The sequence below is a fragment of the Athene noctua genome, chromosome 3 (genome assembly GCF_965140245.1).
Source record: "Athene noctua chromosome 3, bAthNoc1.hap1.1, whole genome shotgun sequence".
NCBI lineage: Eukaryota > Metazoa > Chordata > Aves > Strigiformes > Strigidae > Athene > Athene noctua.
In genome coordinates, this window is record NC_134039.1 from 88330917 (window position 1) to 88349415 (window position 18499).

General features: G+C 52.5%; 1 protein-coding gene across 11 annotated transcripts in view; it reads right to left on the bottom strand.

Annotated features, from left to right (window-relative positions):
- Positions 1-18499, bottom strand: part of SHANK3 (SH3 and multiple ankyrin repeat domains 3) — a 351907-nt gene that overhangs the window by 243306 nt on the left and 90102 nt on the right. For 10 of the 11 annotated variants that reach the window (XM_074903628.1, XM_074903627.1, XM_074903631.1 and 7 more), the window contains one exon: positions 17275-17352. The exons of the other annotated variant lie outside the window; for it this stretch is intronic. In XM_074903628.1, the coding sequence (XP_074759729.1) occupies positions 17275-17352 (78 nt within the window). The remainder of the gene's footprint in view (positions 1-17274; positions 17353-18499) is intronic. 11 annotated transcript variants of the gene reach the window in all.

Consider the following 18499-nt stretch of genomic DNA (forward strand, 5'->3'; position numbering starts at 1 on the left):
ACCAGCCCAGGTTGCCCAAAGCCCCGTCCAACCTGGTCTTGAACCCTTCCAGGGAGGGGGCAGCCACAGCTGCTCTGGGCAGCCTGTGCCAGGGCCTCACCCCCTCACAGGGAACAATTTCTGCCTCAGATCCCATCTAAATCTCCCCTCTGTCCGTTTAACCCCGTTCCCCCTCGTCCTGTCCCTCCCCCTGATGACGAGTCCCTCCCCCCTTTCCCGCAGCCCCTTTCAGCCCTGGGGGGCCGCTCTAAGGTCTCCCCGGAGCCTTCTCTCCTCCAGCTGAACCCCCCAACTCTCCCAGCCTGTCTTCACAGGGGGGCTCCAGCCCCCCCGAGCATCTCCGTGGCCTCCTCTGGCCCCGCTCCAGCAGGTCCGTGTCCCTCTGGATGGATCCTTCCCTCCAGTGTGTTGTTGGTAAAGGTGCTGAGGGTGCCTCCATCCCACTGTCCCTGTCCCCAGCAAAGACGTTAAACAGCCCCGACCCCGACCCCGCTTGTCACTGCTCTGCACTTGGACGTGGAGCCGCTGACCCCAACTCTTGGAGTGCGACCGTCCAGCCAGTTCCTGATCCCCCGAGTGCTCCATCCATCACACCCACGTCTCTCCAACTTGGAGACAAGGTCATCGTGCAGGGCAGTGTCAGATCTTTGCACAAGCCCAGGCAGATGACGTCAGTGGCTCTTCCCTCACCCACCAGCACTGTGACCCCGCTGTAGAAGCCCCCAAATCTGTCAGGCAGGATTTGCCCTCGGTGAAGCCGTGTTGGCTGTCACCAGTCACCTCCCTATTTTCCATGTGTCCCAGCGGAGTGGCCAGGAGGATCCACCCCATGATCTTGCCAGGCACAGAGGTGAGACTGACTGGCCTGAAGTTCCCTGGGTTTTCCTTTTTCTGAAATGAGGGTTACGTTTCTCCTTTCAGTCATCAAGAACTCCAGCGGACTGCCATGACTTCCCAAACATGATGGACAGTGGCTGAGCCCTTTCATCCACCAGTTCCCTCAGGACCTGCAGATGCATCTCATCAGTCCCACAGACTCGTGCACCTTCAGGTTCCTGAGATGGTCTCAAACCTGATCTTCTCTTACAGTGGGTGATTCTTCCTTCTCCCAGTCCTGCCTTTGCCTTCTGTTTTGGCAGTGTGGCTGGAGCCCTTGCTGGTGAAGACTGAGGCAAAAAAGTCGCTGAGTACCTCAGCCTCCTCTGTATCCTGAGTAGCCAGAGCTCCTGTTTCCTTCCAGAACGGGCTCACTTTTTCCCCAGTCTTCCTTTTATCACCAGCATACCTACGGAAGCTTTTCTTATTACCTTGACATCCCTGGACAGATTTAATCCCATCAGAGCTTTGTCCTTCCTACCTGGATCCCCGGCTGCTTGGACAGTTTCTCTGTATCCCTGCCAGGATCTCTGTCCTTCCTCACACCCTCCTCTTTGTGTTTGAGCATGCCCAGGAGCTCCTTGTTCATCCACAGAGACCTCCTAGTATTCTTACCTGACTTCCTCTTTGTCAGGATGGGCTTGCAGGAGGTGATCCTTGACTATTAACCAGCTTTCTTGGGCCCCTCTTCCCTCCAGGGCTTTATCCCACGCTGCTCTGCCAAGCAGATCCCTGAAGAGCCCAAGGCTGCTCTCCTGAAGTCCAGGGCAGTGAGCTTGCTATGCTCCCTCCTCTCTGCCCTCGGGATCTTGAATTCCACCATTCCATGGTCCCTGCAGTCAAGGCTGCCCTCGAGCTTCACACTCCCCACCAGTTGTGACAACAAGGTCCAGCACAGCCCCTCTCCCTGTTGGCTCCTCTATCTCTTGGAGAAGGAAGTTGTCATCAGCACATTCCAGGAACCTCCTGGATCACTTGCGCCCTGCTGTGTTGTCCCTCCAACAAAAACTGGGGTGGTTGAAGTCCCCCATGAGGACCAGAGCTTGAGAACACGAGGCTGTTCCTACCTGTCTATGGAGGCCCTCATCTGCTTGGGCTTCCCAGTGGGGTGTCCTGTAGCAGAGCCCCACTATAATATCTCCTGTCCCTGCCCTCCTTTTAACCCTCTCGGTGGGCTCCTCACCCATCCCCAGGCAGAGCTCCCTGCACTCCAGCTGTCACTGACACAGAGGGAGGACCCCCTCCTCACCTCGCCTGCCCGTCCTTCCTGAAGAGCCTGTGTCCTCCCATCCCACCCTCCACTCACGGGAGCCACCCCACCACGGCTCCCTGGGTCTGACAGATCCGAGAGCGACCGGACCCAGCCTGAGGACGGGGAAATGCTTCCTCTGCAAAGCAGAGACTTTTGTGTAACATCTGCAACTGGAGTGCGGCTGCTGCGGGTCAGGGAAGATTTCAAGTCATCATCTGGATAATCGAAGCTGAGATGGCATCTGACTCAGAATTAGATCAGTCTCACACTGAAGACTGGAGGAGGAGTGGGAGGCAGCCAGGAGGCCAGAAACCTGATCAATTTTTACAAGACAAACTTCAAATGAAAAGAGAGAGAAAACAAATCAAATAAAATGAGGATAAGAAGAAAGCCTTGAGAGAGAGTAGGTAAACAGGAAAAAAAAAAAAAAGGTAGTTCATCAGGCAAATGAAAGATGCTGCTTGTTAAGAGGAGCACCCTGTGCCTGGGCAGTGCACAGGCACGTGCCTCGGGACGCCCGTGGAGGGACTGGGGGGCGAGGGGACGTGTGTCCTGCACTCGCAGCGAGGCCGGGACCCTTCTCCTTTGGCACAGACACCCGGGAGCGAGCCCACGTGCGGCCTCTCCCCGCCTGTCACACCGTGACAAAACCACCCATGGCCAGAGAGGCTCCACAGGGCCTGCAATCTTTTACTCCAGCAGTGGGAAGCCGAGAGTTATCACAAAGAAGAGGCGGCACAGGTCGGTCCTTGGCCCGTCACGGACGCAGATGATGCAGCTGCAGGCAGCGGCGCAGGCAGGTGCCCAGTAGGAAGGGGAGAGGACACGTCCCTCCCACACGACGGGGCGTACAGAGCTGGAATCTCCCCCCTACTACGAAGGGAGAAGGCAGGCAGCATTTGCTAAATAGAATTAATATTCAAAGAGGCAAGTACTGCTCAGTTACAGAAAGTCTGGAAAAAAGGAGTAGAGGGACTTTCCATACCCATTTAAATATCAGGTCTTGGAAAATTAAAGAAATCCCAGGTAACCAGAGGACTCTCAGTGCTTTTAAACACTTTAAATTACCAAAAGCACCGACCTGAGCAACCAGGGCCCGAGCTGCCCGGCCGCAGTCCCAGGGACACAGCGAGGGCTTGTCCCACCGCCAGCCCCCCCGGCCAGCAGCAGCCCCTGCCCGGGCCACCGGCACCACCGACCGCTCCAGGCTCCGTCCTCGGCACCGGCCGCTCGCACCGAAGGGACTTCCCTGCACCTCGGCTCCGCCCGGGCACAACACACTACCGCTAAAAATAAAGAAAGTTCTATTCTACTGAAGAAAGAGCTGAATTCTAGATTAGAGTGGAAACACTGCTGGGCAAAGAGCGTGTTCTGTCATTTCCCTCATGTCACTGAGGAAAAAAAAAGCCATTTTAACTTCAAGAAGGAACTCCCCTTTTCCTTCCTTTCCTGTTTTCCTCTAATTTATCTCCTGATTGTTTTCCTACCAAGAACCCAGAACTTGTCTTCATATTTTCAGTTATGCTTATTCACACTTTTCCCCTTCTCTTTACTTCACAATTCCTCTTTTTTACCCATATCTGGGTTTATATTTTCTTTTTATCATTTATAACTGCACCTTTTTCTCATCTGATTAGCTTTCTTGCCATTCAAAACATTTCCAAAAGTATCACAATATTTTATAAGTAATAATGCATAAGAAGCATTACCTATACTCACAGTACCTAGTTTGTTTTGTAAAATCTTCACAGAGGCCACGGACGGTACATTAAGGGTGCTGATGCATATTTAGAATTTAGAATGCTTTTCTGAATTATTTTCTCCTGCGTATCTTATGCCAGTTTTGACACCATAGACTAATTAGACTTTATTCTTGTTTTACTGATAATTTCCCTAGTTTTTGGAAAGAAAATCATGTTAAAAGAAAAAAGCATAATACTTAATGTTTGATTGACAAGTTTATGAGTCTGGCTGACAGAAGCAAGAAGGTCTGAAATGAGGGGGATGGAATCCAGCAGGGTCTAGTACAAACTGTTACACCTGGAATGGAGGAATGAAGAAATGAACCGGCTAGGCATCGCGAAGCAGAGAACAACGTGTGGCAACAGCAATAACCCCAAACTAAACACGAGCCAAGAAAATGGTGACATTGCTTACGGACAAATCTAATCCTAGGAGATGCTGACAAGATGGCAAGGATCCTCCGGGACTGGTATGTCCAGTTTCGGGACAAAGGTCTTTAAAAAGGAGGTAAACGAATTAAAAGCAGTAAGTTGAAAGAGATACTTAGAAATCCTGAGCACTGAGGAAAGACTGACACCTTAAATCTTACGTGTATTACAGAAAGTTGGTAATCAATTATCCCACCAGTCCACTGTTGGAAGGACAAAGAAACACACTTACTTTGCCAAAAATTTGATTAAAACCAATTTTCTCAGCAGAGGAGCACTGAGAAAAATCTGCTTTGACTGAATGTAGGGTTTGACAAACATTTCCAGGGCTGATGGCCTACTCAGAGTAGGTAGAAAAAGCAGTAACTCAACCTCCACTCAAGACATCTGTGCCCAGAAATGTACGATATGACACATTTACCTTTCCCCATGGCAGTGTGTCTGGATTGTGTCTGGAAGAGACAGAGGTGTGCGTGTATAACGTTATATATAATTTATCTTGCTCAAAAATTATTTAACATAGGAATATCATCAGGGGTGTTGCTCAGGTTCTCAGTCCAAACCAACTGTGTGCAGCAACGACCACCAGCCCGAGGGACCGATGCTGAGGGTAAAGCTGAAGGTGCACGAAGCCTGGTGGGGTGAGAGGGCAGCACTGGAGCAGAGCGCGAGCCCCAGAGCAGCCGGGCTGCGAGCGAGGGCACAGCACACCACTGCAGGAGGAGAAACCAGCCCAGAAAGCAGGGACACAGAGCAGGGAAAAACTTCAGCATAAACTCTGAGACTAGTAACTGCAGCCATGAAGACTAAGGGAGAATGTCAGTGAGAAACACGGTGAATTCAGTGATGAGCTCTGGGTGGGGCGGGACCTGTGCAAGCGTACCACATCACCCCCAGAGCCAAGATCAAGATGAACACAGGAACAGAGAAAGATTCACAGATGGACACAAAAGCCATCCAGAAGCTGTAAAAGCCTTTAACATGTGGACGTTTGAGGAGACCAAACTATTCCACTTCCCAATGGAGGTGGGGCCATCGCTGTGCGTAGGTGCTAAGGTGTGGGGAAGAAGTCTGGCTGCGAGGCTTTCCAACTGCTGCAGCACACACAAGAGCTAATAACAGGATGATTAAATGAGGCAGAGCTACACTGAGGTAAAAAGACGACTCCTAGCAGTGAGGGTAAGCAAACAGCTGATGAAGAAAGGTGACCGGCTGCACCACGCACGGGGAGCACAGCCCCGCTGCGCCCAGGGAGCCGCCAGCCCAGCCCCGCGCGGGCAGGGGGGAGCCTGCACCCCACAGTGTTTCCAGCTCTGAACCAAAACCACGTTTGCACCTCAGGAGGTGAATAAATTTTTATTTTCAGGAGGAAGAGAAGGAGCCGCTTCACCTGTGACACCCAATAGACCTAAAGACACGTGACAGGTGAAAACAGAGACGCCAGCGCTGCACAAGCAAGGCTTGGGGTATATTTGGCCCCTCAGAAAGCCGAGCCCTGCAGAGGCAACACCTCTTCTGTGTCTGGAGAAGCCAGCAAGGTGGTGGGGTCAGTGACCGAGCACCCCGAGAGGCGCTGAGCCCAGCTCGGCTCCGCAGGCAGACACGGAGGTGCCGACGCACCCGTGGAAAACGTCGTCACTCTAAAAGGAGCACGCAGGCATTGCTGGTGCTGACAGTTTATTTTCACTGCAAGCCACGCTTTTAAAATCTGTATTATGAACAAACTTTTAATGAATCTGACGTATAAGAAGGTTAGAAGAAGCTGCGTTACTATGTTACCTGATCATTAAGGACAACAAAGAGCCTAAGCACAGATAATAGATTTCTCAGAGGCCCCAAGCTTTAATCAATTGGACGGTTAAAAGTTAACAAACATATTTTTGAATGCTAAAAAAAAAAAAAATGTTTTCCCACTCAGGCAGCAAATGCAGTTAAGTTTGAGGAAGATGTGGTGCATTTTTAATACATAACAGGTTGAATAACCAGTCCGAGTGCCAACAGGAACTCCACACCTCCATAAATTATTTTAATTTCTACTATACTAGAGCTAGAGAGCAAAATCAGTAGTCATTGCACACACTTACCGAAGCCCACAACCCTTACAATCCAAATGTTTGACAAGAGAGAACAGATGGAGGAGGACAAGGTTACCGTTACAGTGACGACAAGAAGAATATGGAGCTTATTAATAAAAATAATGCTATAGACATTCTCACATCAGCTAAAATTTTTGGCATTAGTTAGGACTAAGTCTTTAAAACACATCAAACAGCAGATGTTGCTTCTGCGCTTTACACATGTTGAGGAACAATGGCAGCCAGCAAGAGTTTACAGCTAAACTAACCAAACTGTAACGTATCGACCAGCTTTATTGTTTCCTTCCAAGTATTCTTAACACTGAACACTTATAATCTACATAAGCAGAAATAAAGTTATTAATTTCTATGACATCACAAGATATGATGTCATTAATAAGTTAGAAACCCAAACACTGTCAGCTAAAATTTAATTTAAATTAGAAAAAAAGTCACAGTTAACTGAACACATTCTTTATCAAATTCACTCCATTTGAGAATATTCTGTTGCCTGGGCAACATGACTGCAAATTGCAGAGTTCAGACCATGATGCCTATTTTAAAGCAACAAGATACAAATCTTTGAAGAAAATACATCTAACAACCTGTTTGTATTGTACCAAAAGTCTGATACAAACGGTACATTAAGATAACATCAAAGTGTAAATCTTTGAGGATTTAAGGAGCATCATTCAAAGTGTTACGAGACCCAATTATACATTCGACAGATGCAAAAGAGGCTGAGAAAGGCCAAACGGGACCCAAGAGGGGAGGTGCGAGGGGCAGCGGGGCACACCGTGGGCAGGAGCCAGCCGAGGGCCCCGGCGCGGCGCCAGCGCCGCAGCTCCACGGACGCCCAAGCGCTCGCTGTCTTTGGCTCAAGAGTTTGACTCCACACTGGCCACAGCCATGCAGCAAATATCATCAAACCTGATCCGTCGGGCCTCATAAAAGCAAGGCTGGGTATCTGGGGCATTATCCGCCTCGTGCCCAGTTCTGCAGTCAGGTTATGAACCACCTTCACTTTTCGACGGAGCACCAGAGCCCTGCAGACAGATCTGACCACCAGACACCAAAAACACACCGGGGCAAGCTCAGGCATTAGTGCTGAACTCGGGCCACCGTGATGGTTCTCAGGTGCCTGGAAAAGCAGGGAAGTCACAACCAGCTGTATACATGCGGCACAAGGAGAGGAACATCACGTTATACAGCACGCAACTTCATCTGATCCTCCAGACAAACACTGGGCAAAGCAGTTTGTAAACAGAGGTGACTGACAACAGCCACCTGTAAAGGACAAGCCAAGTTGAAGGGATCCGAGTTACTTCTAGCAGGTAACAGGCTAGGCTTTGTGAAGAGCAAAAAAACTGAAGATACTATATAGCTGTCTTCTGCAAAAATTTTGACAGCCTTATGTGACATTCTCAGAAACAACAGAAATTAAATCTAGCTGAAAGTGCTGCCAAGTGATGAAAAACTGATCAGAAAACTAATTCATGACTAACTGTCAGATAAAAATGTATGATAAATGGATTTCACAGGACCCTACCCCAGGTTCACTAGTATTCAATTTTTTCATTAGCAACCTGGATGATGGAGTGCAGAATACGCTTATTAAATTCCTAGATGAGACCAAGCTGGATGGAGATGCAAAGTCATTAGAGGCTTAGAATTGAAGTGATTGTTGGAAAACTCAAGAGATGGACAGGGGGTGGAAGCAAGATTTAGTCAATAGAGACAAATGTAATGACAGTTTATGTGCAGGGATTACAGGGGATGGAGCCAGCCTCCTCCCTGAGGGCATTCTCCTGGTGAAACTGGCTGCTGGAGGCTTGGATGGGCACAGGCTTCGCTGGGTAAAAACTGGCTGAAGGCTGGGCCCAAAGAGTGGTGGGGAAGGGAGTTAAATCCAGTTGGCAGCCGGTCCCAAATGGTGTCCCCAGGGCTGGGTGCTGGGGCCACTCCCGTTTAACATCTTTATTGATGATCTGGACAAGGGGATCGAGGGCACCCTCAGTCAGTTTGCAGAGGACACCCGGTTGGGTGGGAGTGTTGGTCTGCTCGAGGGCAGGGAGGCTGCAGAGAGACCTGACCAGGCTGGAGCCATGGGCTGAGCCCAACTGGGGGAGTTTCACTGAGGGCAAATGCCGGGGGCTGCCCTTGGGCCACAACAACCCCCAGCAGGGCTACAGGCCTGGGGAGGAGTGGCTGGAGAGCTGCCGGTCAGAGAGGGACTGGGGGGGTGAGAATGAGCCAGAGTGTGCCCAGGGGGCCAAGGAGGGCAACGGCATCCTGGCTTGTGTCAGCACTGGCGTGGCCAGCAGGGACAGGGAAGGGATCTGAGCCCTGGGCTTGGGGAATGGGCTGCCCAGGGCAGGGGGGAGTCCCCGGGATCCCTGGAGGGGTTGAAGAGTCGGGCTGAGCCAGCGCTGAGGGATCTGGGGGAGTTGGGAACGGTCAGGGGGAGGGTCATGGTGGGGCTGGAGGAGCTGCAAGGGCTTTTCCAACCCAGGTGGTTCTGGGATTCTGTACAGAGAACAGGAATCAAGGGGCACAAGGTGCAGTGGGGGAAGTTTTGTCTGGGCCTGATGAAAAGGTTCTTCCCCAGGAGACCGGCCAGGTATGGGAGCAAGCCTCAGGGTGGGACGCCCCAGGCATGGGGGCTGCCAGAGCCCAGCCAGGAGAGGCCCTGAGCACCCTCCGCAGGGTCCATCCGAGCAGGAGGAGACACATCCCCGGGTCCCCCCAGCCCAGAGGGCTCAGCAAGCACACGATGCCAGGCACAAAGGCAAGCTCAGAGACAGCAGGCAGCAGTCCTGCAGATCTGAGGACTGCAGGATCACAAGCTGAAAATGAGTCAAAGTCACGCTGTGGCAGAAAAGGGAAAACATACCAGGATTTACAATTAGCAGCCTCACCTCTAACACGTGTGATGCAACCCCTGCGCAGAACAGGTTGGGTTTCAGCTGGAGAAGGCTACTTTTAGGAACAGAGTTAAATAAAAGATATGGGGAGAACCCAGAGTAAATCAATAGTAATGACTGGATTATGCTTTCAAGGTCTCTGCAAGAAAGCCTGGGTGCTCTGGGATATTCAGCCCAGAGAACAGAAGATTGGGTGGTGAAGGGGTGATCTGACTGTAAAAACAGAAAGAAGGCAACTGCAGCAAGGACAAAAATAATCTGTTCTCAATAACCATGGAAAAGTAATACGTTTAAAATTCAATAAGAAAGATTCAGGTTAGATGTCAGAAAACGCTTTCTGAAAGCGCAGGAGCGGGAGGCTGCACCCAGTACCCAGCACCGGGGACTCGCCAGCAGCTGAGCAAACACCAGGCAGGAAACTTTCAGCCAGAGCTGATCCTGGGGAGGGGCCGACGAGCCAAAAAACGACCTCACGGGTTCCTTCCAGTCCCAGCTTTCTGCTGCCCTCTCCAGCGGGGCCGAGGAGGGAGCGCAGGGAGGGCTGTCACCCGATGGGGGAGGCGCTCGGTGGGGTCTCCTGCAGCATCCTCCCTGTCAAATGGGACGAGGAGGTTTGGGCAGGGGGGTGATGAGGGAGGGGAAACCACCAGCCCCAAGGGGAGGTGATGGGCCCCGCGGAGCCCAGCTGGGGGCTGGTTACGAGCCCATTCCTTGGGGACAGACATAGGGAGTTTGGTATCCTCACTGACAGATGGGTGACAACGGGTGGGAGATGCCGTCACCAGCCTCAGGGGCAGGCAGGAGGGCAGAGCTGCTCCTCCATGGGCCCTCCCCAGGCTGGAGGAATGAGCTGATGGGGACTGGTGGGGCTGGACTGGGACAAGCACCAGGACAGAAGGGGGAGACTGGCTGCCCCGAAGAGGCTGGAGGGATCCTGGGGTCAGCAGCACCCTCGGGCTGTGGAGCCCAAGCAGTCCCAGTTGGTGACGGCCTGAGGGCAGGCACAGGGTGGGGTGAGGGCAGGGACCGCTGCCCTCTGCCCCCCCGGGGTACCAGGGCCAGGCTGGGCTCTCCAGCACAGGACGGACATTGCAGGGGGTGGTGGGTCCTGTGGGGGTCTCGGGATGACCAGGGCTGGAGCATGGGAGGTCAGGGAGAGGCTGAGCGTGGGGTTTGCTCAGCCTGGAGAGGAGAAGGCAAAGGGGAGGCCCTGCGGCTGCCTGACAGGGTGGGGAGGGAGGATGGAGCCAGGCTGCTCTCGGGGTACCCGTGAGGGGACAAAAGGCACAAGATGCAGCCAGGGACGTTCTCCCTCTGTGGCAGGAGCGGCCCCGCACCAGAGGGAGGGCGGACACCGACCAGGGCCCCAAGAGGCCGCGGGGTCTCTGCCCCGGGAGACGCTCAGCCCGCGCTGACGTCGCTGCTCCCCGCAGGGCTGGCGCTGGCCGCCCCGCCGGCCCCTCCCCACCTCTCCCATTCTGCAGATTTACAATGCCACTAATTCTGCACGTGAAGCGACCACAGCTACCGCACGGCCCAGGAGCTAGGGAAGAGGTCAGGCTGTGACACGGAGACACGTCCTGCTCTGCAACACATCCAGGGGAGGAATCGCAGCCATGCCCGGGGCAGGACATCAGCTCCCGGGGAGATGCTGCTGCCCGCGGGCACCTCTGCCCCCCCAGCACACCCCCTGCCTGCGGCCCACAGCCCAAGCACCACCCGGGCTCTGCAGGGAGGAGACTCCCTGCACCTGCCCCGATCCAGGCAGCGACTCCCTTACGTCAAGCCGAACGCGTGCCTGAAGCGCTCACAGTCAAGTCTAAGGCCCAGTGAAACCTCTGGGCGTGCTCGAGCTCCACGGCCAAGGTCGGCCTTGGCAGTTACAGACGAGCACGAGCGACCGAGCGCACCACAGCCAGAGCAGCCCTACATCAGCAAAGCCTGGACTAATCGTAACAGGAAACTTTGCCTACTTATAGCATGATTACCTGCCCAAAATAAAAAAGAAAAAAAACCCCACCCATCACAAAAACCTGTTTAGAAGAATTTAGCCCGGGGAGAAAAAAAAAAGCACAAAACTGCAGCAAAGGGACAGAACTTTTTGACAAAAAAGTAGCAGCACGGATTGTTAAATTTCAGTGAAATAAGGGATTTGAAGCAACTGTTTGCATACTATTTTTATATTCTGCATATGACAATCCTGTATATGTATAAATGGAAAAGTTTGTCCTCGTGATAGTCATGGTTAAAGAAATTTGTACAAAATTGACATTTACTGATCATTAAGAAACTTGTCCGCACTTCTGAAGCCTCCACCAGACACATCTGGGCTGAGCTAACAGAAGCCATCCCGCAGCTCCACGGACACACAACTTCAACAGGAAAGAAATCAACAATCTGTGTTTAGTTGATACCAGAGTTACCTGCTCACATACATAAGTAAAACTTTAGATAAATATGAAAGAAAATGGAGGGTTTTTTCAAATAAACACCAAATTATTATCTCTTCATAGTTACAGTTTCCAGCATGGAGTTCACATTTTGACAGGTCCTCACAGCCACCTTTACTGGCTGCAAAAGCTCATTGGTAACAAGCTCAGACATTTATGATCATTTTCCCCATGTATACCTTGGGAAGTAAATGGTCCAAAGCAGAGTGAAGACCAAATGGAGACAAACTGTTACACCATACAGCCAGCGGGGTTTCACAGGCACGGTTACACCATACAACCATGCTGCATTCACAGGGTATTTTCCCTATATGCCATGATTTTGGTGCTATAAGCAGCACTGGGGCCTCAGATGGATCAGCTCTGAAGGCCACAGTCTGGACATCAGAAATGGTGCTGAGGAGACAAGGGAAAAGACACCTTTGACTTTGGCCAAGCAATGTGTTTGTGGAGAGTTCCAGGTGTCCACACCAGAAGTATGAAGGCTGGAGATATTAACAAGTGATTCTGAAGTCACTGGGCACTGAAAGCCCTCCTCTGATTAGGGCTGGATCCTCCACCATGCCTGTTCCAGCAAGGTCTCTCATATGGCCATCGGGGTTGACCCACAGATGTTCCAGGGACATACACAGGCAGCATCAGGAACCTCCAAAACTTTTCAGACAAGAAAGATCCATCTTGACATTGAGAACACAAAGTTCAGGCTCTGTTAGAGATGTGGGGTTCAGGAATGAAAACTGGGAAGTCAACATTGTAAGCAAGATAAAACTTGGATGCCTCCTGGAAGGAAACCACTGGCATCTCTAACAGGCCACTGAAAAACACAGTGCGAGGCAAGTGATGACCTGACCATAGGAACCTGGACTCTTCCTACTTTTTACAGAGAGGCAGGCAACTGGAAAAAGCTACTTTTATTAAACAAAAGGTGAAAAAATGACCCAGAGGTTCTAAGTGCAGGGTTGCCAGCACGCGACACCTGGTCTAACCCTATCAGAGTACTGGGCTCCTGAGAAAGAAAACCCTTAAGTGAGTCCTTAAGACATCTGAAAAGCAGAGAGGAACAGGAAAGCCAGGCCTGGTGCACTGGCAGAGACCAGCCAGGTGATCAGAAACCCAGCTCAGGCAGCGTCCCACTCCCAGCTCACACCAATCACTTGGAGCAGCTGGGACTGATGGGGAAGCAGATGCCCAGGCACAGGGAGCAGAAACGACCTGTTCGGTAGAGCTGAATGGCAGCACTTTAGGATTCTCCTGCTGTTTACAGAGAAACCTCCATGTGGAGGAGAGCAGGGCCCCTGCGGTGGCAGAAGTTTCCAGCCCCACAACAGGCAGAAAGCTGAGACAGGAGCAGCACAGATGGCCCAACCCCTGCGAGAGAGAGGCAGATAAGACCAGCAGTTACCTCAGAGGACACAGGGAGGTGAGACAGATGGAGCCTTCCATGCCCCATCTTTGTCTGTACAGAAATGAGGACATGTATGGATAGATGGACAGCTAGATGGCAGAACACTGGTTGGATGGTTAGAGTCAGCGTGGTGGTTCATGGGTCGTTCTCCACCCAACAGCCAGGGAGAGGTGGGGCACCACAGAGGTGACGTTTGGAGGCAACACCGAAGTGGGGGAAATGGTCGGTATCCACGAGGGCAGGGCTGCCCCCCAGAGTGACCTGGGCAGGCTGGAGGAAGGGGCCAGCAGGACCCCCAGAACTGAAAAAGGACAAACACAAAGTCCTTGTCTGGGGAAGCAGCTTTGGCAGTGACAGACCTGGGAGCAGCTCAGCAGAAAAGGCCCTGGAGGCCTGGAGCGAGCTGGATTAGAACCCCCGTGTGACACAGAAAGGCTGTTTCTGTCTACAACACCAGGTGTGGATCATTATTCTGATGGAGTTCAGCTTGCAAAGGTAAATGATTTCATTTCCAAGTCAAATCATGTGATTCGCATGCTTGGAGAGGGACACTCTCATTCACAGAATTTGAAAGGTCTTCTCTTTCGCAATCACTCTGCCAACCTGACATTAAGGAAAGCAAAAAGAGAAACCCAAAATACCAGAGTTTAACAGCAGCTAGCCCTTAATACTTTCAGGAAAACTGCAAAAAACTGTGGACAAGCTGACCTGGAGGACTTTGAGCTATCAACAGTCCTGTGCGAGAGAAAGGCTGAGGTAGGGAGGGTGGGTGACCTTGTTGCAATACTAAAAAGCGCCTCTTGAAGAACAAGACCTACAGACAAGTCTTCACCCTCCCAAGAGACAAAACACTGCCTAATGTCACCATCCTGAACTTAAACTTACAAACAGAGGATTCCAGCTCCTGGGACCCAGCACAGACCACTGGTGGGAGGGAGCACACGCCGACTGACTGGGCCCCCATTCGCAGTGTTTGCACAACCACCCCTGTGCCTGGCCACACGTTTCAGCCCTCCACGGGGCGCCCTCCTGTTGTTTCAGCAGGATGGAGGGTTCACCACATCCACAGCAGCAACTGCTGGTTTCCACAGTCCTGGCCTGAGCACCCGTCCCCTCCCCAGCACACCGGTGGCCAACACCCCAAGTCCAGCCAGCGAGCAGCATGAGGGGGGCTTGGGACAACACTGGTGCTTCAGCAGCACTGCGTTTCTGATCAGGGACACTGCTAAAGCAGCTGGAAGGGAAAAAAAAAAATCCAGCTTTCTCTTCATCCAGTCATTCTGAGCACGCAGTATCCTACCCAAAGAGTGATGTCTCCATCCTTCTGCCAGGTGTCTGGGTGAGGCTGGGGAGCTTTGGGAAGGGCAGTATCTGCACGGGGGCTCAGATATTTTATGGGTCAAAAGCCAGCTAAGGGCTACTGGAGACAGAGGTAGGTACAAACCTGGCTCAGGAAAACAGAGAGATGCAGACTGCCCAAAGTTGGGAAGATACTCTGGGAAAACTCACCCCAAACCCACCCCACCCTCACACTCCTCCCTGAAGCCACCAAGAGCGCGGTGCTGCCAGCACTGCCACGAGCAGGGTCAGGACTGGGCACGGGAGAGGCAGCACATCACCCCGGGCCACGGGCCTCAGGGAAGATAACCAACACATTACAACTGCTGAACCCTCTAAATTACTCACTGCTATCTCGAGTCATCTCTGGCCACTGACACCAAGCTATCTGATTAACAGCAGCAATCAAATTAATGGGAGGTATGTGCTGTAAACGGACTGCACAGCCACGCGGGCAGGCACAGAACTCCTGGGGCAGCCCACGCTCCCTCGTCCGGACTCGGCTCTCCTCCGCCCTGCTGGAACTCCATCGTGGAAAGGCAGCACCCCGTGACCACGGGAGAACACCACACTAATATCAAATTCTGATTTGGCTTTGCCAGTAAACAGAATGACTGGATTACCAACCAGTCTTCATTCTCTGGAAGAAACTACCATTTAGTCACACTGCTTCAAAAAGGAAGAGACAAACACTGTTTTTCCCTTACTAAAGCCCACTAGGACTCTGCAGGACACCAGCAAAACTGGAGCAGGAGCCATTTGCCTCCCTCCACCACCTGCTACACCACCCCACGTCCTGCAAACGCCCAAAGCAAAAAGATTGCCCCTCCTCCATCTCTTGATTCCAAAAGGTCAGCTCATCTCAAAAAGGCAGCAGCAGTTTCCTGCAAGAAGCCCTTCCCTGGAAACAAATATTTTTACATTGAATAGGAGAGCAGCCAGATGGGACTATCCTCAATCCCCAGAGCAAAGCCCTGCCGAGGGCAGCAGCCTGAGCACAGCAGACCCTGCCCTGAGCTGGGAGATCACAGGGCACAGAGGGGAAGGGCTGAGCCCGGGCATCCTTCAGCATCTGCTGCGGTTCACCAGGTCCCACCCGTCACTCAGAGCAAAGCTGCGGTGGCTCACAAGAGAGACAGAGACTCCCCCAGGAACACGCTTCCCCACAGGAACGATGCTCCCAGCCACGGCCAGACAACCAGCACTTAACAGGTGAATTAACTGCACGGCATAAACCTCAAGCTCCTGCACAGGACAGAACACCAGACCACCTACAAGGATGCTCACTTGGACCGTCAAGGCCCTTTTTCCTCTCAGCATTCAAGCCAAGACATAGCACAGCTTGTAAGCAACATGGTCATAATAAAGAAATCGCGTTTAAACAACATTATAACCTATGTATTCATATCCTGAAACTACATAACCACTTCCTCACACCATACACACAAGTGACTCGTAACTGATTACCTCCTCACGGCTGCCCAATTCCTATATACAGTCACGGTAAGTACACGTGAGAGTTCTACACACTCTTTTGGGGACAGTATGCTTAATTTGCATTAAAGTATACTTAAAATTCAAATGCAATGTCCTCCTGCAGAACAGAGCACCATGCAGCAGGGGGCTCAGGGCAAAGCACAGCCAGCCCACGGCTGGGTCAGGTCAGAGCACTCGGGCTTCTCGCCGCGCTCAGGCACGCGCTGCGCAGGGACTCGGCTCCTTTCCGGGGAGGTTGGGGACACACGAGGCTCACCAGACACACCCACCCCTGCCGGGAGCCAGCCTGGGGAAGCACAGCCCAGGTGGGAGATCCCCAGCACGTGCAGAGCATCTGCCCAGCAGCGCCCTGCCCGCCTCCCACAGCGGCCGCACACGTGCCACGTGTGGCTGCCTCTGGAATAAGGCGGCCCAGCAGGACGTTCACAGGGACCACAGCATCAACACGGTCACACCTGAGACTGTGCGGCCTACAGCTGCTACAAACAGCATCGAAGAGAAGTGAGAAAAAGTATTTCTAAAGGGCTAACAGCGTGAGCTCATCCGCAGCCAGCCGAGCTGGTACACGAGTAAGAGGCTGACAGACACTCTCTGCTCTCAAGGGACACCTGAAGATCAGTATTAGCTGGACACTGAGTCACAACGTTTCTGGAGCGGCCTCAGGCAAGTGACTGTGCTTCAGTAAGAGCACAGACAGAATGGCTATTCCCGGTTCAATAACTTTCAAGAAGGGCATGGGATGGGAGGAGAGCACCTGCATCACAGCCTGCAGGCACGTCCCACGCCTGCAGCCTGACGGACGGAGTCACGCTGCAACACGGCCGGGCTCCCCTTCCCCACCGGTGTCCCCCAGAGCCTTTACCAGAAAGCTACTCCGGAGTTTCACTCCTCTTGTGGCTAGAGGTCTCCTAACCTCCAGTTTAAGTTTATTAACAGCAAGTTTAGGTGCACTCGTTTCTGTGGCAACACTGTCCTTCATTTTTCTAAGGATTCTGCTCCTTCTCTAACATTTACCACATTTCTACAGACAGCAGCAACTTTTCCTTCCCACTTTCACTACACGTGTCCAGACGGGCCAAGCTCTTTCAGTCCCCCACCACAGGGCCCCACCTTCACAGCCCCCTCCACGCATGCCACACCTTCTCCTTCCCCCCTCCTGCCCCAGCAGCAATTAGGGCAGTGTCAGAACAGACACCCTGAACTGACGGGTGCGTCCCGTTACGCTTTGCCCCACGTGTGCCCGAGGAGGGAGCAGGCACAAGCAGGTCCAGCGCTCGCTGCCTCACCTGGAACGCTGTCTGGCTGTTGTAGTTGCGAATCTCTTTGCTGGCACCGCGGAAGAGGAGAACCCGAGCGCAGCTCTCCTGTGGAAGGGGAGGACACCAGTTAGCACCACAGGCCAGTGACAACAAAGAAGCAAAGCACACGGTCTCACTGCACTCAGCCTCCTCTGGCACCAGCCCGGAAGATGCTCACCCCTGCGAGCCGCCCCCAGCCCCAAGGTGACCAGCTCCGCCCGCCCGTGCGCAGCTCTGGGGCACCGGCACCACGGCTGGGCCTGACCATCGGCCCAAGGGTGCAGCGGCCACCACACGTTCCCAGGTACTGCTATTTCCCAAAGCAGGCCTTGTTCTGAATGCTCTCTGCTGCTAAATGGTGCTGAGCCAACATGCTGAGGAGCCCCTGCACTCCTTAACACCGCCCTACCCAGCCACCCCAGCTGACGGGCACCTCGGGGCAGGAGCCCTCGGTGTGCAGAATGTACCCACCACCCAGCGAGCCACAACTCAGCCTCACCTACCACCGGCTGTGGCAAAACATAACAGGGTTTAGTTTTGAAAGCACACCTCAGAAACTGAAATTCCCTTTACAATCAAGAAACACATAATACAATGGATAAAAATCTCTAGGAAGGAACAAAACCTACAAAAGAAATCCTGAGATACTGACCTGTGCATCTCAAAGAGAACAGTGGATGTACACAATCAGAGGGGGCTTCTTCACCACCTCAACTTCTCCTGAGCTGAGGTTAATGACCACACAGAAGAGAAAACAGAAAGAGTGCCCTACGCTCCCTGGACAGTCGTCTTCAAAATTCAGAGATTAGTAGTAAGAATTTAGGGCCATTTGAGAGAAGGAGCCCAGTCCCCACACCTTCCCCAGAGCAGAACAAAAGCCCCAGGATGTGCCCAACAAGCCCTGCCTGGGGCACACGCCCACCTCAAATTAAATGTGATCACCTGGGCCAAATTAGCACTCTCCACCCACACGGACTGCTCCCTCCCAGCAATGGGCGCTTGCTGGGGAGTAGGAACAGGAACCACAGGAAAAATGACACAACACATTAGGCAGTAAATTAGCAACAGCATCTTGGAAAGGGGAGCATGGACTCTTCTCTGGCCACCTGCCTCTTGAGGAATGCAAAATTCAAACTTGGTTTTACAGAAACGGCCTCACCCCAGGACAGAGGGTGGATGAATTCAGAAGACCCTCCCTGGGTCTGGGAACAGT